The sequence below is a fragment of the Maniola jurtina genome, chromosome 15 (assembly GCF_905333055.1).
Source record: "Maniola jurtina chromosome 15, ilManJurt1.1, whole genome shotgun sequence".
NCBI classification, from domain to species: Eukaryota; Metazoa; Arthropoda; class Insecta; order Lepidoptera; family Nymphalidae; genus Maniola; species Maniola jurtina.
This window is the reverse complement of record NC_060043.1, coordinates 5,264,233-5,290,758: the sequence shown is the minus strand read 5'-3', so window position 1 is coordinate 5,290,758 and position 26,526 is coordinate 5,264,233. Positions and strand designations below refer to the sequence as shown.

General features: G+C 37.2%; 1 protein-coding gene across 2 annotated transcripts in view; it reads left to right on the top strand.

Moving 5' to 3' along the window:
* The window catches only part of LOC123872632 (dual oxidase maturation factor 2), an 83,218-nt gene that overhangs the window by 53,152 nt on the left and 3,540 nt on the right, over positions 1 to 26,526 (top strand). Inside the window, exons 1-7 of one of the 2 annotated variants that reach the window (XM_045917020.1) lie at positions 2,611 to 2,896; positions 21,537 to 21,713; positions 22,851 to 22,908; positions 24,015 to 24,152; positions 24,836 to 25,061; positions 25,478 to 25,689; positions 26,296 to 26,476. In XM_045917020.1, the coding sequence (XP_045772976.1) occupies positions 21,549 to 21,713; positions 22,851 to 22,908; positions 24,015 to 24,152; positions 24,836 to 25,061; positions 25,478 to 25,689; positions 26,296 to 26,476 (980 nt within the window). In that variant the 5' untranslated portion in view covers positions 2,611 to 2,896; positions 21,537 to 21,548. Of the gene's footprint in view, positions 1 to 2,610; positions 2,897 to 21,536; positions 21,714 to 22,850; positions 22,909 to 24,014; positions 24,153 to 24,835; positions 25,062 to 25,477; positions 25,690 to 26,295; positions 26,477 to 26,526 lie in introns of those variants that run through there. The other variant, XM_045917021.1, reaches the window with a different exon arrangement.

Here is a 26,526-nt window from a genome sequence, read left to right as displayed (position 1 = left end):
ATCTAAATCTACATTGTAATTCGAAACAGATTCAATATACTTAAAGTAATTTACAAGCAATAGTTTGTTACTTTTTAAAGTTCCAAAAGGTGCCAACGGGAACCTATTACTAAGCCTCCGCTGTCCATCTGTCCGTCCGTCCGCCTATCCGTCTGTTTGTCAGAAGACTGTATCTCGTGAACTATAATAGGTAGGATGTCGAAATTTTTACAGAATACCTAGTATTTTTATTGCCGCTATAACAACAAAGAACAAAAATAAATAAAATGGCCGTCACAAAAATTTTATAAAAATTAAAAGTCATATTTCTTGTACGATACGGTACGGTACGGAATCCTATCATGGGAGTCTGACTCGCGCTTGTCCGATTTTTAATGGACATGTGAAGACGTGTTTTCAAACATGCACCGCGCTGGTCGCCGCGTGGCGTGGGGTGGTGTAGCCGTGCACGGCTTCACGTACGGTTGACGCGTGACGCACGCTGTATGTGATGAAATTCGCAAATAATATGCGTGTACTTGTATTCTCTTACTTTACGATCGAGCGACGCGACGCACGGCCTGATTTAGAGAAGACCTTCCCCGAAATGCGTTAGTTACGTAAAGTCACAGATCAACTTAAATACTTTGTATTGGTAAACCATTTTACTTATTAAAACGACATTCGTATTCGAAGCTAAAACCCCACACCTGCATACTCAGTGAGCTAGACATTGTTATTCGAAACAGATTCAATGTAATTAACAAGTGATAGCTTGTCACTTTTCAATGGACATATTGAGGACGTGTTTTCAAACATACACCACGCTGGTCGCCGCGTGGCGTGGGGTGGTGTGGCGTGCACGGCTTCACGTACGGCTGACGCGTGACGCACCCGTATGTGATGAAATTTGCAAACAATATACGTGTACTTGTATGCTCTTACTTTACGACCGATGTCCTGATTTAAAAAAGACCTTTCCCGAAATGGGTTAGTTACGTAAAGTCACCGATCATGGGCGATACATCATATTGTGCGTTAACAGATTTCTCGTTATTACGATTGGAAAATAAAATTACTAATTGGTACTGCGTCGGAGCACTAACCAGATTTAAAATCAGGTAGTCCAACTTGTGTACAATCCCAAACTTACCAGTTTGTTGAATAGCCTAGAGCACCGAGACGGCTCTCTTTGCGTGTTCTATCGCCTTTGTAACGGGGAGTGTTAGTTATTCGAATTCGAAAATGGGCACTATTGCAATACAGGAGTTAAGAAAGTGTACACGAAACGTGTTCCATACAAACGAAGTTTAATTCCCATTTAATGTTATAAAAGTTAATCAAACTAGTGGTCATGTTCTAGAAACAGTTTGAAAAATGAAACAAAAAATTGCAATCGAAGATTTAAGTACCTACGTACGTAACCTACATACAAATTTGTAACTCGTGTAACTTTAAAACTAATTATATATTTTTACGGAAATCTTGCAAACTACAAACACTGCTAGTTTCAAAAACATTTCTTCAATATTTAATCTAAATTATATTCTGGTCAATATTCAAATGAGTCAAACCAGGTTTGTATGCGACTTGGTAGCGCTCGAGGTGAACTCCTCTTGAATACCATTGGAACCTGAGTTTTCTCGAATAAACGAATATTGACCAAATAGGCTAACTAGCGGCACTAGTAATTTTAGTCTGAGTAATTTATCAGCAATCTAGTCTTCCTATCTACTAATAAGGTCACAGTGCATTCCTCAGGATGGCACTCATCTCACGCTTTATCTATGTACTTAGTATAAGATTTTCTTTATCAATAACGTTTGTTCGAATTCGATAGTAGAAACACAATAACGTCAGAATAAAATGGGCCTAAAAATCCCTAATTAAAGTCAAAAATTTAGTACTTCCAATTTACGTTTCGACTGGCTGTATAATGTATGTGTAGAAGAACTTAGGCTTTACAATAAGGTTGTTTATTTTAATAATGAAGTATTTCAATGCGCGAATCATAACGACGTTAATGTAAGATGTAAAATCTTATACTAAGCACACAGTATGTACTTAATTGTAAAGTTTATAACGCCTATGGTGATTGCCCAGAGGTAATATTTATCAAACAATACATTGTTCACATTACAAGAAGATAAAGTCACGGTAATCTCATCTCTGTACCTATTCGTAACTTAAATGACATTTACGAAATCCACCTGACCTGATAGATCCATCCATCATGTCTTAGCGACGTGTCTTGACAATCTTGTCAATCTGTACTATACACGTAATGAGATGAAAACCTGTACTTAGTAAGAGATTTTACATCTCACCACATTGATAGAATACGCGCGTCGAAAAACTTCAGCGTTAAATTAATAAGGATCTTGACAGTCTTGTTTTAAATCTCAAGTTCGTCCATACATAAATATACAGCTAGAAGCGGAAACCTTGAGAAGATGTGATACTGAATTTTATTGGTCGGTGTAATTGTAATCAAGGATAATTTTACTTTGACGATATTGTTTCGAAAATCGAATTTTATCGATAGCAACGTTGGTCAGATATAAAATCTCATACTAAGCTCAGAAGAAAAAAACTTTGCCGTGAGCGACAAAGGCACTCGCAGATAAGCCTCGCGTACAGCCCGCGGCCGCCAGAGCCTTGAATACTCCTTCCCTCGATATAATAATAAACCGCTCAGTCCGGTCCGAGCCTCTATCGACACAACACGATTTTACAACTATACATTAATATAAGCATATATCGAACAATGCACTCCGATCGACCGCCTCCCCAGTGAAGTTCAGTGTAATACGACAAACAACAAAGTGACGACGACAACAGTGCCCAGTGTGATGTTTTGTGCCAGTATTGCTAGTGCCATATTAGGAGCTACTTAATTTTTTTTATAACTGCAAAGGTGGGTTCTTTTTTTAAATTATTTAGAAATTATTATCGCATTTCATTTAAATTAAGTAGTTAATTACTTTGGGCGCGATAAATGTTTAAAAACTGTATCATAATATTTCTTTCACTTCCTATCAAGACTGGCAAAGCAAATTACAATGTCACGACCTAATTATGCCTATAACTGTACAATAAATAACAAAAATTATATTTTGAATATCGGATACCTTTAGCGATGCAAAACTAAATCTTTGAAATTTTAGAGCTTCGATGGCCTTGTGGTCGGAGCACGTGGATCTTTGTCAAGGACTTGCGCTTACTTATCACGATAGGAATGTTATATCAAAAGTTGCATGATTAATTTATATCACCTACGACCTGCCTGGCTGTATGGTCTACAACTTTTGCTTTTTTTGAATGGAATCAATTGGACAACTATTAAAAACAAAAACTGAGATTGATGTCGAAATTTTCCGAAGATTCGGAACACTACAGGTTCGAAAATTGTCACCATAGCTGATTTTCTTCCTACCTACTTCTTTCACAAAATCTATCCAAAAGAGACTACAAGTTGCAACTGTCTAATCTTCTTACCTACCTACATTTAATTATTTATTAATTTCATTTCGAAATTCATATCCATTAGATTAGACGATAAGTTTTGCTGTCAGTTTTGCTGCAGTCATCGATATTTAAAGCCGTGATAGCCTAATGGGTTAAGATTTCCGAGTTCCGTCCCCTATACGGGAGGTCGTGGATTCGATACCCAACCATTTATCTCCAACTTTTTGGACGTTTTAAACAATTAAATATCACTTGCTTTAACGGTGAAGGAAAACATAGTGAGGAAACCTGTATGCCTCAGAGTTCTCCATAATGTTCTCAAAGGTGTGTTAAGTTTGCCAATCCGCACTTGGCCAGCGTGGTAAACTATGGCCTAAACCCTTCTCATTCTGAGACGAGACCCATGCTCAGTAGTGTGCCAGCAACGGGTTGATCATGATGATAATGATCGATACAGAATCTAGTACGTAGGCTACAGTCAATGGTGTACTTAATCCTATTGTAACTGACGATTAACCTAACATCTGAATGGCGCTGATCAATTTTCTCATGACAGATATCTGGATAATTGTCTGCTATCTGACTTTTATCATGTTTGATTGGCGGAATTGACTAAGGCAGAGCATCTAATGGACGCTTTAGAAACTGCTGAATTTCAGAGTTCACAAAATAATTTAACATTGCTACATGAAGCCTAATTTGACGGGCGTCCGTGCCTCTTATCCAATACTGACGAAAAAACTAGATAACTGCAAGAATAGGTAGTCTATTTCAGCAATTCCTTTTAAAATGAAATTTCCGTTTAGCGATTTCGTAATTCAATTCGCTTTTGACAAAACTACGTAGGTAATTACGTTACATGGACAATTTGATACGTATTTCCGATTCTATACCTATACTATACCTATACTTTGCGACATGTCGAGATGGCAATCTGGATATGAGGCGGGGGGACGCTTGACACACCCGCACAGCCCCTGCGCTAACCCGCTGCGGGATAGTGCCGCGGGTGACGTGCGGGTGTGAGAAGCGTCCCCCCGCCTCATATCCAGATTGCCATCTCGACCTGTCGTGTACCTTCTTACTTGCGAGTGAAATCCTCTACCAAAAATATTTAAAACAAACACGGACGATTGGTTCCACCTATCGTAAGTAAGCAAAGCGTAGAACGCGAAATAAATTGCGAGAATGTTTCACACATTTCACATTTTTTGTGTAACCTTCGTTTCGTGACGCTTAGCGCTTTATGACAAGGTGTTAGTATTGAATGAGTTCCTATTATTGAGATAAGTTCATAAAATTTGTATTCTAATAAGAAATTGACTATCGATTTTACGATGATTTAGTGGATTTAGGATGCCTCATAAGCTTATGATACAACCTCAACTTTTTCAAACTCCAGCACAGCTAGGTAGGTAGATATATATTTGATATGACTCATCGATATTTATGCAATTAAACATCACACGTTTTAACGGTGAGGAAACCTGCGTGCCTGAGAATTCTCCATAATATTCTCAAAGATGTGTGAAGTCTGTCAATCCACACTCCACGCATAAAATAATACACTCGCTATTCATCATACGCATCAATGACCCAATACGATTCTAACTAACATACCCGAACGATAGCCATGTTATGATAACAATGCAAATAATTAACACACGCCCGCAACATTCAGAACGACAATAGCTCATAGCTGTAGGCATGCAACAATACCATCTGATTGTCGCTCATTTATTCCTTTGGAATGGGATTGGAATAGTTTTGTATTTTAGTTTGATTGTTTAGTATTCAAATGGAAACCAAGCCACGCTACGTTTGTATGGGACTCGATACTAATAAACTGCTCTCAAACGCAAAGCAGACAAAAACCTTTACGTTTTTGGAATTTCCATCGGTTTGTCAATCTGCTTGTTTATCTGAGCATCACATAAAAACTACTGAGTCGATTTCATTAGGGCTTTCATTGTTTGAATTTTCAAGGTTACATCATGGAGTTAAGGTGGTACATACTTATAATATTTTGATGACCTCTCTACATAACAGGAAGGTCAACTTGGATCAAAACTGGACTTGTAAAAGATTTCTGCCGCTACTAGGCATCATCCTGGCAATGACGTACCGCCAAAAAATTTATCGTTCTGGTAATTGGTATTATGCCATGTAAATAATGTATAGGTTATACCACTTTCATCTAATAGACTGCATCGTCACTTACCACCAGGAGATATTGCGATCAAGGGTGAACAAATCAATGAGAAATAAAAAATAAGGGAGAATTATTCAATATTAGGCTGACTTTTGAATATCAAGTAGTTAATTTGTCGCAATCGCTGCTATGCGACAAAAAGTATGTAATACGAAACTTCTTGAATAATATTATTTTTAAGGGTCAAACGAGATCATAAGATCCTAATCGGTTAAATGAATTTTGACTTTGGACTTCGGTTGGTGTTGATGCATATTAAACTGTGGTGGCTACTGACATATCATGTTAATTACACTCTATAAGGCACGGTATCCACCTAAGCTAAGCGGAGAGGAGAGGAGATGTGTTTAATTGACCAATCAGATTCATAATAGATGACGGTGACGTTAAAGAGCCCTGAAAGCCTGACAGGTTAGCTGTTAGACCATCCGCCTCTTATTCGGAAGGTCGGGGGTTCGATCCCGGACACGAAACTCTAACTTTTCGGAGTTATGTGCGTTTTACGAAATTAAAGTATTTCTCGCTTTAACGGTGAAGGAAATCAATGTGAGGAATTAGGAAACCTGTAGCCTAAGTTCTACATAATGTTCTCAAAGGCGTGTGAAGGCTGCCAATCCGCAATTGGCCAGCGTATTAGACTATGGCCTAAACCCTTCTCATACTTCAGGAGACCCACGCCCTGTATTGAGCCGGGCGATACCATGACGCAGTTATTCACACGCACCTGCTAAATGTACCTATGAACTTTAATTCCACTATGCAATGAAGTCTTATTATGGAGTTGATTGACGGCAATATCCACGTCAACAACTTCATTATAACATGTTGAACATCGATGCGCCAGTAATTCTAAGCTTCTAATTCCCACCTATTGTTTAGCGTTGCGTCACTACTTAACAGGGCTTTCTCCGTCACTCGCTTCATACAATCGTAGTTCCAATTTCATTTGAATATTAAGCAACCAAAGTCCATGAAATTTTGCAGACATATTCTAGAAAATAATATCTGTAGGTATCTGTGGTGTTTTAGATTTTTCTAAAAATATGTAATTTTAAAATTACAGGGACTCAAAGATTTGTATGTAAATTTTAAAGACCGCGTAACTTTGAAACCGAATATTTTGACAGAAATCTGGAAAACGACAGACATAGATATTAGTTTCTAGAATATGTCTGCAAAATTTCATGGACTTTGGTTGCTTAATATTCAAATGAAATTGGAACTACGTTTGTATAAAGCGAGTGACGGAGAGACCCCTCTTAACCGCTTTTCATGGCATTAATCCGTCATTCTATAACTTTATTTATATAATAATATTGGATATTATGCTTCAATAAAAAGTACTTTATAGGTTCTTGATGTCTGCGACTTCGTCCGCATGGGTTTCCGTTTTCCGAAAACTGTTTGATTTTCCAGGTTAAAAAGTAGCCTTAATTTATCTTCGGAATGCAAGCTTTATTTTCACCAAATAGATGATGACCACTATTTCGTTGGCGTGGATTTTTTCTAAAAAACCTTTGATTTTTCCGGAATAAAAATTTATTTCCTGGGATCTACCTTTATATTTTTTGTAAAAATTGGTTAAACGTGAAAAGGTAGCAGACAATCCGACAGACACGCTTCCGCATTTATGATAATAATATAGATATAAACATACTATTATAGATTCGGTCACCAACCATAGTATTATTTTTAAATTATTTTCTATTTTAACTATTTATTTCTTATTTACGACAAAGCTGAAATAAAATTACCTAATAATTAACTTAACTAGTAACTGTCTTGTAAGTAACCCAGAAACCATTCAAGTCGATATTTAGATTCATATCCTGACCATGATTATCGCTTAACTTCCTTCTATGCTATGGACTTGATGATTGCAAGGTTGGTGCCAATTAACACAAGATATTATATTTATAGAGGAGCCCTTCACTCGTTGATGTCTAAATAACCGAACAACGTACTAAGTTTAAAAATCTTTGTCTATTGAACATAAAATTCTGTAAACTCTATAAATTTGAAAATATACAGTTCTTAAAAATATGAATATTTATCATATTCGAATTTAGGATATTTTTTTGTATGCAGCCTTTAAACATTTCGTAAAATCCAACGAACAAATGTGCGAATTGTTTAAATAACTACTAGTATTTAGCTGTTGTTCGACACTTTACGGTTCTAACGAAATTCAATTATCGTACAATACATGAATACTTAATTAAATACATTATGTTTACATAAAAAATGATAAACTGACTAATAGACGTTCTTACCTTCGTTCGCTAAACGTTAAGCGCTCACGCTGTCTAGAAACTTACGAGATTTTGAAAATAGATTTTTCTATAACGCAGACTTCCACCAAGAAAAGATTTGAAAAAAGAAGCCAGGTCTTTAATTAGGTCTAAAAAGAATTGGATTGGTTTGCCAAACACTATCGCAACATTTAACTAGCTATTCCTAGAGAAAATTAGGTCTTCTTCACTGATTCTATAATAATGCTGCAGCGTAATGCCGCAGTAGTCAAATACTGCAGCATTATCCAATTAGAGATAGTTGGATATAAAACAAAACTATCCACTTTTTCTTTTTTCTTTTTTATTATAAACTGGTACAAATAAATAAAGTTAAAAAAAAAAACTTATGTACATGATAAGTGTCCGAAAGTCCCTAATGTTTAGCTTTTTGCAAACTAAAATGCATAATAGTTTGGATAATTGTTCGTTTGAAAATAGCGTAGTACCTAGTATGCACTAGCAACTAGCAAGCCGAAGTAGTAAGTAGTTTAAGTAGACAAATTAAAATACTAATGCAAAGCACCTTTGTCCGTAGTGTGCGTCAGCGTGGCCTTACAGTGGCCTCGGTGTAGGTACCATCTAACACACGAACTCGCTTACTTGCGGAAATTCAAAAGGAAGAATATAATAAGAGGGTAATGATGGCATTCTAGTTGTTTAGGAGCACCTGTACTTATAGATGATATCACCGCTGTAGTTTTAATTTAAAGATAGATTTTATATTTAAGTCACGTTTTTCGGATTCCGTACCTTAAAAGGAAAATGGAACCCTTATAGGATCATTTTGTTGTGTGTCTGTCTTTCCGTCTGTCCATCTGTCGTATCGTATCAAAAAAACCTATAGGATACTTCCCGTTGACCTAAAATCATGAAAGGCAGATAAGTAGGTCTTATAGCGCAAGTAAAAAGGAAAAAATTGTTAAGGGAAAAGTTCACGAACAATATTTTCAATTTTCAAAGTAAGATAACTATACCAAGTGGGGTACCATATGAAAGAGTTTTACCTGTACATTTTAAAACAGATTGTTGTTTATTTTAGTTTTGATTTATCATGCAAAATGTCGGGAAAAATACCCGAGTACGGAAGCCTCGGTGCTTGGCTGATTTTTTTTCTTGCACGTTAGCCTCATCGTTCCCTGAACCGTACCCCTCATTAATTAGTTTACTATAATATTAATTTTCCATAGTTATGGTAACCTAGTGATTAAGACATCCGCCTGCTATTCGTGAGATCGGATCTTTCTATCTAGAGATATAATATTATAATCTATGTGCAGTTTAAGTAACAAAATTTTAAATTGCTTTAGCAGTGAAGGAAAACATCACGAGGAAACCTGCATGCCTGAGAGCTCTCCAATATGTTCTCAAAGGTGTATAAAGTCTACCTATCCGCACAGGGCCAGCGTGGCAGACCTAGGGTGTCTCATTCTGAGAGAATATCTGTGCTCATTAGTGGGCCAGTGATGATGATGGGAATGAATTTTACACAGTAGTATTATTATCAACACATGACTTAGATACTTATTAGGTAGAAAATATATGAGTAGGTAAATCTATTAAAAATGCCGAATGCATTTTGACTACATCTAATCCACAAAAGCCTACATTTAAATATACCTACTAAAATAGTTAATTTTGCTGAGGAATGTAAAGATTTTTGATAAAGAGTTGTTATTTACTTTATATTTAGCGGGTTAAAAAATTACTTAATTAATTAACCTTATGAGTCCAAGGTCAGCATTATTAAAATAAATTATTCTTATCATCATAATATTTTAAATGTGAGATAATATTATTACGTCGGTATGTCTGTTCTTTTCCACTAGTTTCTTTACATTTTCCGCCTTTATTTCATGTTAGTATAATATGCTATTAAAGTAATAGTGCGTTTAGCCATCATTTCGGCATATAAGTATAATGTAAATGCGGTGCATTCTAAGCGATTCGTAACGTTTATGTTCCGGTTGTGTAAGTGCGGTGCAAGGTTGCCCACTTACATAGCAGGTTAGATTTTATGCAGTTATGCATCTGTTTATGAATATTTTGCGTTCATTAGGAACTGGGAGACAGGGTTTTGCAATCGAAAATCAAATAACTATGAAACCCACCTTAAATACCCAAGTAATAGAAATCTGAAGTGGCAATGGGCAGGATACATAGTTTGAGAAATTGATAGACGTTGGCATTCTAGGATGCTAGAATAGTGACCTCGCGGTGGATAGACCCCTCACAAGGTCGACAGACGAGATCAACGAGTCGCAGGAAGCCGTTGGCGCAAGATGGGGGGGTGTGGCTGTCCCTATAAGAGACGTAATATATACCTAATTATAATTGCCATTGGGCGTCTATCAGTTGACGATGATGATGATGATGATGATGATGATTATGGTGACATATCTGAATACCGAATAGGCGTACAATTGAAGATATAAATCACATTTCAAAATGTATGATACTTCCGTCTCCATTGCTTAAAATAATTTTTATTTAGCGTTTTTACTGTGTGTATTATCTTAAAGCGGGTTTGAACCGCCGACCCTTCGGAATCCAGTCCGCTCCTTAACCGTTGAGCAATTGAGGCTCTTTCGGCATTCCGTGCGCTCCTAGCTCCCTGATACTAGATCTTACACAAAGCCGAACCCACGGCTCGCACATAATCGTTGCCCATAACAAGCCGATTCACAAAATTAATTACACGACGGGAGACGTTATCTGCCCGGTACGGGCTGAAATTCTCTTAATTCTCTTTGTGCAGCTATCTAACTTAAATATCTCATTACAGGGCCTTGGCTCGAATACCGAATGTCCGTTGTTATGCTCGGCTGTCATTTGAGAAGGTTGTACCAAAGCGCTACTCAATGCAAACTTGTTGCTGTGGAATTGTAGTACTCTAATGTCAGCACCACTCACTTGAAAAAATACCGGCCAACTGCGAGTTGGACTCGCGCACTGAGGATTCCGTACCTTTAATTATTTTGCTGCAATTATATGTTTATAATCGCAAATTTTGATGCAATACAGTTGTATTGCATCAAATAAAATAATAAGAATAATAAAAAGAAATAATATCTTATAACACAAATCCGAAAACCATAAATTTCTAGTTAGAAATTTATGGTTTTCGGATTTTCCCTTTATTTGTGTTATAAGATATTATTTCTTGCCAAATTTCATAATTTCAGGTCAATGGAAAGTAGAATATAGGCTATAAGTATTGATTCCCGTACGAATGTAAAAAAATATTCTGCACAAACTGCCGTATCTTTTAAATGGTTGCATTAGAAGTTTGATTTTTCACAGCTTCAAAAGATTGTAGAACCAGAGTATTCCATATTAATTTCTACTTGATATCTCACGCGCTCCTGAGAAAAAGGTGAGACGGACAGACAAACAGGCAGACAGAAAACGAAGTGATCCTATTAGGTTTTCGTTTTGCCTTTTGAGGTACAGAACCCTGAAAATTACCGGTCTCATTTGAGGACTGTGATCCATTTATTTGTCTACATGATTTATGACCACCGTGCTCAATGAGCGATGGATGGCTTGACAATTAGCAATCGCTCTGAGTTCATTTTGCGAAACTGATTCGTGTATTGTATGAAGTCAACGACACGAGTGGCATTTAATTGAACTGAGCAATTGCAGAAAATCATTTGACTGGAAAACCTTGCTAAAAGACTAATCTTCAGTCTGACATTCTAAATGAAGGCAGCTGGTAATAGCAGGCAATAAAACTGTTATAATCATTATGCACCTAGACAGTAGGTACCTGCCTATAATCTTTTAGACCGACCGCACTTTGGATGCGTTTTCGTACGAATTTGACTCGTACTAACACGTACAAATACACACGAACAATCCCGACCTTCCAATAGTTAGATATACCTAGATTATGGGAGGGTGCAACTAGATGTCAGCTAGTCTTCTTATGCGTGTGTAGTTTTAGTATGACGTCCGAAAATAATCCTAGCTTGTTGGGATTTTTCGTGGGTTGAACACGTTGTTATGCGGTTTATGGGACAAATGATTGTGAGATCATTTGTTCAAAATTCAAAGAAAAGAGTTATCGTAAAGTAGGTACAGATTATTTATCATACCAAAGAGGATATGACGAAAGCGATATCACCAGGACCTGCTTATTCAACGAAGGAAAACGTAGCTGTTTTCAGTGTGCAATTCGTACGACCAGGTACGATACAAAGTCGCATCCAAAGTGCGCTTTACCTAAAAGAGTTTAAACTATATTTGAACGGACAATCTTTGTTTCGAAAGACAAACTTACTTAGAGACGTAACCTTGCAAACGTAATAATATATCCAGTATAATCCAAAAGTATAATAAGTATTATGTTTGAGAAACGGATGGCGCTCGCAAACTGATAGCAAGGTCAAGTTCTGATTCGATCGGAACTCACACTTTCGGTTATGTAAGCTTGGCTCGCGCAACTAAAGGTGTAAAAAAACTGAATAAAATTATTTTCACTACGTAGCCAACATGAAGTAATTAAGTTCCATTGCAAAGTAATTATGCACTTAATTTAACTTTAATTTGAATGAATACTGTTGGGCGGCTTGTGTTGTCTTTTTTATATAAGTATCAATAATGTTCTGTTGAATATAAAATGTTTCTTATAAAACTTATTATTAGACTTTAAGACAGATTAATTTAAATAAGAAAGTGTCCTATCCTAATATCTATAAATCAGCACTTAGTTACCTCAAAATTCAAATTGAAATCCTACACTTAATTAAATGATAACAATGGAATTAACAATGGGTTTAAGATAAAAATGAAACACCGGAATTATGTTAATAATCTTTGCCTCATCTTTCTTTAATCTTTTAATACAAAATGAAGGATTTACGCTTACGCTCCTGTCACGCTAGTAAACTTGTGTCTTGTAAATCGGTCAATCACCTTAACTTAACGTTGCTCCATATAACTATTATACGAGTAGGTCTATAGCTCATCTAACTAGTTTCCGTATTTGAACGTTATTACGCAGGGTGACTTTCACCCATACCATATAAGTGAGCCAAGCAAGACGACACTGACATGGCAACCCAATACCTACTAATGTCTTGATAAGTTTTAGATAGACAGGTCCCATTAAAATTTATTGCTTACTCTTAATTAGTACCTTATTTCGATAGATATCATGCTTCATATTTACTTAATTTAAATATGAGCCAAGCCTTTGTTTAGACACTGATTTGTTCACAGAAATACCTATTGTTTAGTACTCAATAAAAATTAAAAAAATAATTTGATTTTAAAAAAGCTTACGTATTATTTAATAGGTACAGAGATAGCTTGCACCCGGTAAACTGCAAAGGCAAAGGCTACTTTTATCTTGAAAAATCAAATAATTTCCACGGGACTCATAAAAACCGAAATCACGGCCATCATCTAGGATCATTCTGATATATTTATGTATCAAAAGTTTAGTAATTAGCACTACTAGTATACATTACAAAAAAATTGTGTTACACACATTACTATGTGTGTAATACAAATATTTCTGTAAAGTATGCGTGCCTATATTTTAAATTAATATTTATGATGTTATTGGGTCGTCGAGGCAGAAGTTTACTATGGGAAGCAGAGTTCACGAATTAATAACGCAGAGTTCAAAGGTTCTATGTAAATATCAAAACATTTTGACCGACAAATGTCAAGGTCAATGTATTAATTTAAATTTTATGAGTTTAAAATTATCATAATTTACCTTTCTAGTAATGTGTTTATTCCCGAAGCAAATTACGAAATCCTCTATATAATATATGATTATTACCTAGGTACATTTTCTGTTGAAGTTTAGCCCTTGAAATATGATTTGAGCATCTTAAAAATAAATAAGTAAAATAAACATACATGACATAATATCATGTAAGTATTTTGTTTATTTTAAATATCATTGATAGGTCTTCTAAGTCAAGTGAAGAGTGAATGGACATCTTCTAGGCAAGCTCGCTTCATCTTAGCCTGCATCTCCACTTGCCAACTGAAGTCTAATTCCAGCCAATCGCTGGCCTGTAAATTTAATTTAAAATGTCGAGTTGAGATCACTCTCCTTTTTGTAAGTTGGTTAAAACTTAAAAGTAAGTAGAAATTATCATGAAGATTTTTTAATTCAGATACAAGCTAGCCCTTGACTGCAATCTCACCCGGTGGTAAGTGATGATGCAGTGTAAGATGGATGCGGGCTAACTTGGAAGAGGTGTGGCAGTTTTTATTGAGGCCATACCCTTTTAGTTTCTACACAGCATATTACCAGAACATTAAATCGCCCGGCAGCGACACACAGACAGACAGACGGATGGAGGTAGTATATGGTCCCGTTGGCACACTTCGGGTACGGAACCCTAAAAAAAGAATACCTGCCATTAAATTGATCTGTGATAAGCAGAAGTCTCGGTTTGCCCTCGCAACAGTTAAAGGCCACTTGTAACATAAAATAACATTAACCGCAGTTTGTTGTTGTTGGTTCATAGTTTTTTTGCAAGGACAAGAGCACAACGGCGAACGCTACTTCATTTCGTGGTTGCCCTTTAAATGACTGTTATTAATGGTTTAGAGAACTTTTTTCGCTAGACGATTTAACTGTAGGTAGGTACCTACGCTGTTTATTTTTTATTCGTACGTCACTAATATGTAGGTACTCCATCTATAGGTAGACGCTATTATAAGCGATGATTGGTCGACTTTATCCAACATTAATTTATACTATAGCAACCAGCAGAAGGACGTGAAACTCGTTATCGATTGATATCGTAGATCAACTTCGAAAAGGAAAAGATGACTTACTGACTCATTTGATAGATGAGTCAGTCGCAGTCACTTTTTCCTTTTCGAAGTACAACTCAAACCACTGGACAAATCGAACTGAGAGGCTAAAGATAAGTAGCTATTGGGACGTAGGCTAAGAAAGATGGTTTGAAAATTCAACCCCTAAGGTAAAATAGAGTTATGTATTTGTAATTTGTATGAATGTCTGTCAGTTTTGTTGTAGCCAACCAAGCTCATAAAATAAAGATTTGAAAAACACCCAATATTTACAAATCATCATTAACTCTCTACAATGACTGAAGGAAAGTATCGTGGGGAACCCAGGGTATCTCTCAAAAACATCTAAGTTGTAGACTGACACTAGATACCTTCGTGATTTTAGGCAGGCTTTTCACTAGAAGTTTATAGACTACAGGCCCATGTTTAAAAATGGGTGGGTCATATGAACCACCAGGTGACGTATACAGGACGATATAAGAGCATAAAATAATAAGTTTCAGCACTATGCCGTCACTTGTAAGCTGTCCAACAGAGTGCTGGTGAGAATTGAAAAGTGCAGGTAGAGTGAGTACATTTTGGTCATATATTTTTGTACGGCATTTTTACCATCGATAGATCCATGAAAAATAATAAGAAAGCGCGCAGTGCCGTAAAAAAATGGTGCGCCACAAAGTCAGTAAATGTTTTGATTTTCTGACAATTTCCGGGGTAAATTTGGTCATTTAATTCTGTACGGCACTAGTTTCATACTGTTTCAATACAGCCTCTAATCCATTATTCCGCAACGCCGTACAAAAATCATGCGACAAGGGGAAAAAATTGAGGGTAGCAACCCCCTCTCTTTCCGTGGTCCGGGGGGTGAACGGTGAACGAAATCTAAATTCAACCCAATTCAACCGGAATGCTGCCTCATGACATCACTCCAAACTCCAAAGACTTTTTAATCTTAAATTCTTAAGTCTGACACGAATAACTTTTATTTCGCGATGCAAATCTGGTTTCCCCATATCTCCTATTATAGGCAACTGTCTTTGCATCTCCAATTTGAGATACGTTTTGTATTGTCGTCCTCAGAGTGTAACGCTTTAGGTTACCTATTTATTAGCAGATCATGATAAAAATCAGCCAAGTGCGAGTCGGACTCGCGCACCGAGGGTTCCGTACTACAGAAGAAGTAAAACGGCAAGAATCACGTTTGTTAACGAACCGTAAAACTAACTTTGTTCATAAATATCAAAAGAGCTATGATAGTTAGAGCGTTATTTTTTCTGTAAATATACATAAACTCCTATTTACCCTAATTATTCCAGATTTCTCTGGTGGATTTCTGTGGTGTTGCGTGGTGGTACTTGGGGCTTGCTTAGTAATGGCTGGCTTTTCCTGCAAGCTTAGCAGTGGAAGAGCGGGCTGTGCATATCTGCTGCATGTTGTACCATACTGATTTGCTTTTTTTAAGTGATTATAGCAAATTAAACTTTTGATTTCTTGATTTATTCTTATACAAAGCCTCAGTAGAAAGCGTCACAACCGCATCTATTAAGAACATAAATAAATTAAAAGGCAACTAAAATTAATATACTATGTGATATGCCTTAGAGAAACAAAGTGGTGATAGGGTCATATCCCGAAAACACCTTATATCTTATTTATCTTCTTCATAGTCTAAGCACATAATGAACATCACAGAACATAATATGGAGCTACCAAATCGACAGTGCGAGGTTGACGCACCTTTGGATCAACCTCCCAACATCCTATTGACTTGTCCTTACGTTTAACCGGCCCTCTCTGAGAAGGTATGTTCCCATATAGTACTTTCACTTGCAAAAAAATCTTTGCACATTTTAAAAAGGTGGGTTTTACCCAGTGTACCTACCTATATCATAACTAACATTCAACGCGAACAAAATCACGGCCCACTGTCAGTAATGTTTCATGTGTCTTATCCCGAAAATACCTAGTACCTATCTTCCTTACCTTCTTCATAGTCGAAGCACATAATTGACGCCACATAACATTTAGAGCTATAAACTCGCCGATGTAAAGGTTGACGTACCTTTGGATCAACCACCCAACATCCTTATTGACTTGTCTTGCCCTTGCGTTTGACCGGCCCTCACTGAGTAGGTACGTTCCCATATAATTTCATAAACAAAAAATCTGATGCATGTTTTAACAAGGTAGGGTTTTTTTACCTAATGTACCTACATTCATTGCGAACAGAATCGATGTCCACTGTTAGTCATATTTTTCTTAACGTGTCTTATCCCGAAAATACCTTGTACCTATCTTCCTTACCTTCTTCATAGTCAAACTCGAAGCTCATAATGGACGTCACATAACATATAGAGATATAACTACCTTCTTTACCTTTTTCGTAGTCGAAGCACGTAATTGACATCACATATACCTACCTAACATATTATGGAGATATAGATTCGACAGTTTGCAAGGTTGACGCCCCTTTGGACCAACCACCCAATATCCTTTTGAGTTATCTTGTCCTTGCATTTGACCGACCCTCACTGAGTACGTTCCCATATAATTTCACAAACAAAAAACTCATACCTACCTGCTTGATGTTTTACGATGATTCTTTTCTTTCGTCACCGGATGTCTGATTAACTTTTTGTCTCTGAGATAGCGAGCACTGACCATTAAATTGTTTTTGGCTGCAGAAACATCTAAGTATCTAATTGCTTGAGGAGGTGGGTAACCTCCTCAATCAATTAGACACCTATGTATGTAGATTTTTCTGTGACGACGCTAAGTTTTTTAGGTCTTTACTTTTTGTAGGTCTATTAGGTCGGCGACCTCCGTAGCACAGGTGTGTGTATTCATATAAAGGAATTCCCCAGGTTCATTTGCCTCTGGGCCGGTGAATGGTTTCGGTCGTGGCTAATTATTATCACCCTACCGGCTAGGACGTGCCGCAAAGTGATTTATCGTCCTGGCACGATGCCGCGTAGAAACCGATGAGAGGTATGAGTTTAACAATGTACCTAACTGCCATACCCCTTCTAACTTCTATCTGACTATCTCTACATTTGAAGGACCTACCTTCGAATACTAAAAAATGTTTACCTATACATATATTGCATCAAGTTCATAATTATTCATCGCAATCAATACCACTCACACGCAATAGTTATTGAAAAGCATAATTTCTTCCCTTTAATTACGAATTTGACCATGACTGTGTATCGCCCTTGCTATCACATATGAAGGCCGGTTATCCGTTGGACTCGACCTTATACGCTCGTAGCTATACGCAATGACCACGGTTTCCGGGTTTAGGGCAACGCCTTAGTTCATTCCAGACTTATTTTTTAATATTGCTCGTGCGTTTTAAAAAAAAGCTATTTATTACTAATTAGTTGATATTTATACTAATTGGCTGATATTTACTTTCGCCATTACGCTTAATTTGACGCATAATTATTATTATTTAAGTACCAACATCCAAGTTTTAGTAGGTACCTAAGAACCGCTTGAACCACTTGATTAGCTTAGCGAGTTGGCGCTTGTAATAACTAATCCTATGTTATTCTAAGCTAAATGCAATCGCACCTAATGGTAACTTAGTGATGATGCAGCTGTGATTCAAGAAAAATTTAATTGGTATAGATATGTATTAAAACGGTTAAATAATAAATTCCCTCTTCGGCTTCAATAAACGCAAAACTAGAAGTAAAGCTAGAAGTATGTAGTGTAGGTACTCGACAACAATACAATGGGAACCTACGATCTTCCCGATTTCAATCCGTCCTGTAGTGGCAATATTGAAATCCTAAAATTTATTACATAAGTACTTATAAGTTTTTTACTTATCTGTAATAAATAATTCATAGTACGTATTTTATTTAGAAAATAACCTCGAATTCAACTCACCAAGCTTCCGAGTTCCGGTAACTCTGAAATAGTAAGCAACAAAATAATTTCCGGCATGCCAACTCAGATTTATGATTATTGTTTATGTCAAGAACTTACGACTTGTGGTCATATTATTAACAAGCATAGTTTTCATAACATTGAAGTCAAATATTAGGTCCTCACATATGAAATTGGCGTTTTGTAAGGGAGGAAAATAAAGTCCATTTTTTTTAATATAATATATTTATTTAATCAAAGTATGTACCATTGCTATCATTGATCCCTGTACTAAAAAACCATTATATATTTATAGGTGACCGAACCTTTAGTTACTTAGTAGTTAGTAATTTCAATTAGGTCAGAAATGCTGCAGACTTCATACAATAACTTTTGGTATAAATAAAAGTAAGTAATAAATCCTTAATAAAATAAGAAATAAATTAAGCTATAAAAATTCTTGACAAACAAGATCATAACATTCATGACTATAAAGCTAATAAATAACATTTACCGAAGGTTACCTTTCAATACGTAATACAAACCTAGCTTATATTAAAACATGTTTTATAGTAAAATAACCTTGGTTCCAACTTCCAATAAATTCTTCCGGTTTAAGAACAAAATAAAACGTTACTAGGTACCTACCTATTGTATATAAAAGCGTTTCCAGTATTCACCACGTAAAGTTAAGTGAATCAAAATTATTACGAAATTATTAAACCAATTTGATTTTGCGTTGGAAAAGAGCTGATAACTTTCAAACGGCTGAACCGATTTTCTTGGATTATAGCTAAGAACACTCTCGATCAAGCCACCTTTCAAACAAAAAACAAACTAAATTAAAATCGGTTCATTAGTTTAAGAGTTACGATGCCACAGACATATACACAGATACACAGACACACAGATACACACGTCAAACTTATAACACCCCTCTATTGGGTCGGGGGTTAAAAAGATTCTGGATACTGGCAGAGTGAACTTTGAAATAAAACTTTCATTGCTGTAGGTATTGCTTTAACTTACAATAAAAACAGAACACAAAAACAAAAGACAACATCGATCGATTAAACGTCGATGTCTCGAGATAGAGCTTGATTCCAGTTCCACGTGGCTGAAGCTGAGGCCAAAAGCTTGTACAGAATGTTGTCATTCACCTCACAGTTTAGGTAGATTAAGGGCCACGTCCGCGTCCCCACTCTCAAGCTGCAAGCCGGCCTTGGTTCCTTGATTAACTCCATAGATTTTATCTACAGAACGTATTAAATTAATCTAGCTCTTGTCCGCGACTTCGTCCGCTTAATATAATTGACTTATAATAGCACTCGGGGATAATGAAGCTACCAATCAAACATGACAATAACAATTTACAGAGTCGGATCCTTATTTCCGGAGATTACCTCCTACATACTGTTGTATAAATTCACAAATTAAATTTTACCTCTTTATTATATCAGTATACTCGTAGAAGTAAAGATCATATACCTACTTGTTATTTGCAATGCAAGATACAGAAGAGGAGGCATTAAAGAGCAGGCATGGTGTAATTATTGAGATAATCACATGTTCCTCATAATTCATTCATGGATTTCGTTGTTTAGTTGCTCCATCCTTTAAAGGTTACGCATCGCGATCAAATTAGCATTTTCGTACTAGAATAGTCTCTCGGTGCTAAAGCAACACTAAACGCGCGTACATACAAATACACCTATTACATAAACCTTTCAAAAAGGCTATAAAGTGGACCTCAGATATTTACTTCTTCAGATATAAATAATATAATAATAACCATAATATCCATAATATTATGTCATAGGAAAAGGTTCCCGTAAATAGGTACATACATAGTACAACGAAAGCACCGGTGAATATCATTTCTTCACATCGATCAATAATGTTTCTTCATATAAATACACCTACCTAGAAATACAAGACTACAGTCAAAAAACTTTAGGCATCATAGTATCGGTCTCGTAACTTTAGGTACCAATCGAACCTTCGAAGTTCGAACCTCTTCTAACCCAAAGATATCAATAATTTTGATTTCAGAGTTCTGAGATCCACATTCATAGATAACATAGATGCTACAGCTAATAACTTAGCAATGGAACTGTCAGTAAAAAAAATAGGTGCCGAGGTATATGGTGCCGACGAATAAATACAAAAGGGCTATATGCGGCCCGCGATTTCGTCCGCGATGGATTTAGGTTTTTAGCCTATATTTGTGTCCAGGATACAAGTATGTCTGTCTGTCTGTAAGTCCTATGTCTGTACAAAATAGATGATGACTGCCACTGCGACCAAGTTGATTTAAATTGTCGATTTTCCCGGACAAAAACCAGCTAATGTCCGACCCCGAAATGTCCTGTCCCTGTACCAACCGTCAAAATTGGTTAAACGGATGGTTCATGAAAAGCTAGCATACAGAGAGACACTTTTGCATTCATTAGTGTAGGCTACGGTCTTATTAATTTATCCAGCAGCCGGATAACAACATCCGCTTCCCGAGGGCAATGCATTTCGCAAGAAGCCTGCGCATTCCTCCCAAGTCACGAATCGTAGACCTTCAATACGTATCTACAAACTTTCAACATGCCACCATAAGCTAAATGGCAATTTTAATAATAAAAGCTGAAGTTGACGAAAATAGGTACCTACCTTTGTTTTTCAATGTATGGAACAATGGACACTTTTTGAAAGACAAGTATTACAAACTGAATTAATGTAGCCACTAGCCAGTTTTCTCGGCATCAATCCACGTAAGCATAATTTGTACAGTAATTAGGTAAATCTAACTTACAGTTTTAATGTAACACTAGCTGATGACAAAAAAATACTTTTGTATTTGGGGAGTGATTAAAAAAAACAATTATAAAAATAATTCAAAAAAAAATTAATGAAACTTTTTATTTATTTTTCAGGCGTGGTGAGCGATGAAGGGGTGGTTCGACGCTTTCCGCGAGGAAGGCGGGCCGACCCTGTACGCTTACCACAACCGCACCGCAGTCGCCGCCGACGTGCCTGCGCTGGCGCTGCTCGTCGCCGCGCTCACCCTCTACATCGCGTTCCTTGCTGTGTTCCCCGGAATCCGAAAAGAGGTAACCATTAATAAAGCTGCTTACAGATTTGATCGATTTTTGACGATCGACACTCGTAATCAAACAAAATCGAGTAATTATGAATCAGTTCAGCCTATTACGAAGTTCTGTGTAAGCTACAGACGATTGATATCAATGACACCATATCATAGACGTGTTACATTCATATAATACTAGAGGATACCCGCGACTTCGCCCGCGTGGATTTCAGTTTTTTTAAATCCTATAGGAACTCTTTGATTTTCCGGGATAAAAAGTAGCCTATGTCCTTCCCCGAGATGTACCCCAAGTCTGTACCAAATTTCATTAAAATCGGTTCTGTGGTTGGGCCGTGAAAACGTAGCAGACAGACAGACAGACAGACACACTTTCGCATTTATAATATTAGTATGGATTATATGGCGTATAACGTGCTCTGTAGTAGCACAGAGGATACAAATCGCACGAGAGTATAGAACACTACAAATCTGTTAAGTCTTCAGTTTAGGAATGTATAACGTATATAATATACTTCCATTTTTACATTATACCTTATAACATCATTGATTGACATCGTATCGATCATCACTGTGGATCGTTTTTGTCGATCGATAAATCATCAAGAGAAATGATTTTAACTTTGATGTTTATCGATCGTTAACATGCATTTACAATATAGAGCAAATCTGTAAGAAATTGACAGATCACAGCATATCGAGCGACAATAACAATCGGCGAAATTCTAGCAAATCTGTAGGCATTTTTAGTCATCATTCATTATAATCGCACTTCTCCGCTACAGCAAATTGCATTTTTTTTTATTCGAAGACAAGTTAGCATGCTTGTGCGCTGCTTGTGTGTGTGTGATTACTATGGGCGATGACCTTTAGTCCCAGATGCAAAACTCGGATTGCATCGGGAATTTGATGCACCCTTTTTGATTGTAAATACTTAGTAGAAACCGTCTTACTGATCTTGGATAGCAATTAGCATCGTATGCTCTAGAATCGTAGATCTCAAACATGGACTGATTCAATGAAGTCTCTAACTTCTATTTGGAAGCTTGCTTAACCTATACTATCTTCACTTACCTTACCTACCGGTACACAACTTTCGCCTTTTTTCTTCGGTTAATATAAAACATTTTTTTCATTGCAGAGGTTTACCACATTCACGATAGTCACCCTTAGTCTCTTCGTGGGCACTGTGATTTTAGGTGAGCTCATTAAGGTATTATTTTAATGTATAGTGTATATAATAAGTTAAGTATATAGAGAACCTACGTGAAGAATTTCAAGTTTCTAAACCCAGTGGTTTGAGCTTAGATACGTTGGATATTATGTCAGTCAGGCTCAGTTTTAATTATATTATGTGTTTTAATCAAAACTTAAGTCTGGCAAAGTAAGTTACAATATTATAATATCAATAATACGCTTGATCTGATTGACGAGTTACTTTACCCGACGAAATTTACGTAGGTATACAATCACGACCTTAAACGGATTTACCAGTTGCGTAAGCCCGCATGTAAGTACTTGATATAACAATTACAATAGGAATTACCTCGTTGGATTGTTAAAAAAATCTTACAAAGACTTCGATAGTTGAATCAAACAAGAATACAATTAGGCGATATGACGGGATTATTTTGACTTCCGTCACACCATGACGCGACTTAAAATATTTCCTAAAGAACCTATTATGACCTATCATGGTTATAACCACGGTAGACTACGTTCCGTAAGAAATTTTTTTTACTCAATGGGGTTATACCTACCTATTGTAATAAGATTTGTTTTATACACTTTGTTAAATGAGACCTATTGCCATTTTTGTATGAAACAGCTAAGTTATTTTTACGATGTAAAACTGCGGTCTTGACAACAGCGGTGGCGGGAGCGGCAGCGTGGTGGGAGTGGAGCGATGAAAATATAATACGCATTCATTTTTTATATGATGTCGCCCTGTCCCAGGACGGCACCCTATTTTTTGTTTATTATTGTATTATTATATTTAAAAACAACCAAACACTAGGTAGCACGCACTGAAACAAACCACAAAGGTTTCACCTTGAATGCGTACGTCTACGCCTTACTTAGACCTAATATACTTACTTAAATCATATAATAGGTACAAAAAGAAAAGTATAATTAAATGTGTATTGTATCATCGCCACCGCGCCCCTGCCGTCCCGCCCAAAGCTGTCGTCAAGCTGAAGCTTAAGAGTTGATACTTTAGCGATACCATTTCAGAACTCCCTTTCCGAGCGATGTTCTACTTTCTCGCCATTCACGTTTTAGTTACAAAAATGTTTCTTTTCAGTATGTAAGCACGGATCATCGTGGCACGTGTCAGGGGCGCGCGTGTCGCGTGCCGCATACCGCGCCTTCTCCTCAGAACGCCTCGACTGCTGGCTCGCCATTCATGTCGGCTTGGGCCACGTCAATGTTTCACTCACTGGTATTATAATTGTACTAATCTTTCAACCCAAAGATCTAACATATGAATCGAAATTTCGTTCTCTTAGTGAGTTGTATGCGGAAGGATCTGGGAACTAACCGCATTTTTATCCCAAGAGAACTCCTGCCATTATGTGATTAATGGAAAGGAGTCACGACCCTCAGCAATGAAGGAATACGACTATAAAAAAGAAAGAAAAATCTTTCAATATTTCCAATCTTGACACACAAGGAAAAACAAGTTAATTGCTGAGGAGCAACGTGCAGCACACACTATGCACCGCCCGCCCTTCTGCTACTAAACGTCAAGCAGGAAAGCAAGCAACGGAGCTCTACAATGCACAATTGCTATTGAAAATTTCAGCATAGGTATTCTATCTATATCAACTTTAACTAAAGAACCAACACTTTCATCTTTCTTGCTTAACTGCAATTTAAGTCGGGTGCACTTAATGAGTGCTTGAAACAAGCACTCATTAAGTGCACCCGACATAAATTGCAGTTCTAATAACGAGAACGATTGCATACTGTGTAAACAACAAACAGCACCCAAACTACAATTTTGTAGTCCAAAAAACCATCATATTTAAAAGGTCCTTAAAAAGTACCTTAGGGTTAAGTTCTATATCACGGTCCGTTATTTACTTAAATACTCAATGAACAAAACATTTTTTCTGTTTTCAGCATTGTCATGGGGAAACTTGTCAAAAGGAGACCCTGGCGTGGACTACAATGAACAGTTCCAATGGGAGGAGGCCGGCGCTATCCAAGAGTGGTATCGCGCCGGCCTTTTACGAGGTCTACCATACCCCGTACTGTCTGTCGCTGAACATTTCGCGGCAGAGCATGAGGGTTTCGAGTGGGGTGCTAAGTACAGAGCGGCTGGGTATACAACCACCATGCTGCTTTGGTATGAAAGTGCAGATATTAGACGTGGCGTTGCCTAGTATCTTTGTATCTCAAATGGTGCAAATGGACATATGTATTAGCAGACAACTGCTATTTATGGAATTATGCTGAGGGCTCCCAGCATCTTTTCATAATATACAACTCGAGTAAGGGTTTTTACGGAATCATTATCAGATGTTAGTAATAATAAGTGGGACCGACGACTTCACGTACCTACTTTCCGAAGCACGTGGGAAACTTGGGACAGACTTGGGTTAACGTTGCTTAATCAAACTCACTAGTTGGTCTAGCTAGAGCGTATCGTAATTTGCTATCTTAACGCTATTGTGACTTCGCAACGCCACGTAGGTACTAAGTAGTTTATTAAAGAACACGATTCAGATAATAAGAACTTGATCAGTTATTGTCACATTCCAGGACGGCGTTGGCGCTATGGCTGCTCATGAACCTCCTCCTGGTAGTGGTGCCTCGGTACGGCGCGTACGCCATGGCGTCCTTAGGCGTGACCCTGTGCACAGCCGCAGGCGGTTATTGGGCGTCCTTACCTCATGTTCCTTTGATAGTCAGACTTGATGGAGCTATGCTGTTCTTCTCGTTGGGCTGGTGCTTCTGGCTGGTTCTTATTGCCGGTAGGTGTTGCTAATGACCAGTTTTCCTGTACTCAAACTTTCCATGGCATGACACACATTGATAGGAGTTCCAAAAAAACGCACTATACGTCGCGATAATCGATAAATCACGTAACAATATTATGTTGTCGGGTATTGATTACTAAGATTTAAGACCACATTTAAATTAAATTATCTATGTGACCATTGTGTTTCTGGCATACAAAAAAAAAAACCTTTCCTTATTTCCTGCAGTAGTACACACAAAACTGATGGTTGGTTTTGAGTCTTTTAAAGGACTTGGTATTTTGAGTACCTGTTTCTGTTTGTAGAATTGCTACTAATTCTATCAAATTATAATGAACTAGGGGATGCCCGCGGCTTCGCCCGCGTGGATTTCGATTTTTGTAAATCCCGTAGGAACTCTTGGATTTTCCGGCATAAAAAGTAGCCTATGCCCTTCCCCGGGATGTATCCCAAGTCTGTATCAAATTTCATTAAAATCGGCTCAGCGGGTGGGCCGTGAAAACGTAGCAGACAGACAGACAGACAGACACACTTTCACATTTATAATATTAGTATGGATAGTATGGATGAATTAAATGGTGTTTGTTCTATTGGTTGCAGGTGGTATATGCCTAGTGGTGGGATTGTTAATAGCTGCATTAGATTTGGTTTGGCCACACAAGTTCTCGACGGTTCTAGAGGTAGACTACGATACGCCGTACGATAGACACGTCCTTATAGTTGATAGTAGGCAACGGGCACGACCGCAAACGCAAAGCTCCCTACCTTCTAGAATACTCAGGTCAGTAATGTAAACATACATAACTAACCGCAATGTGATTTAATTGGATT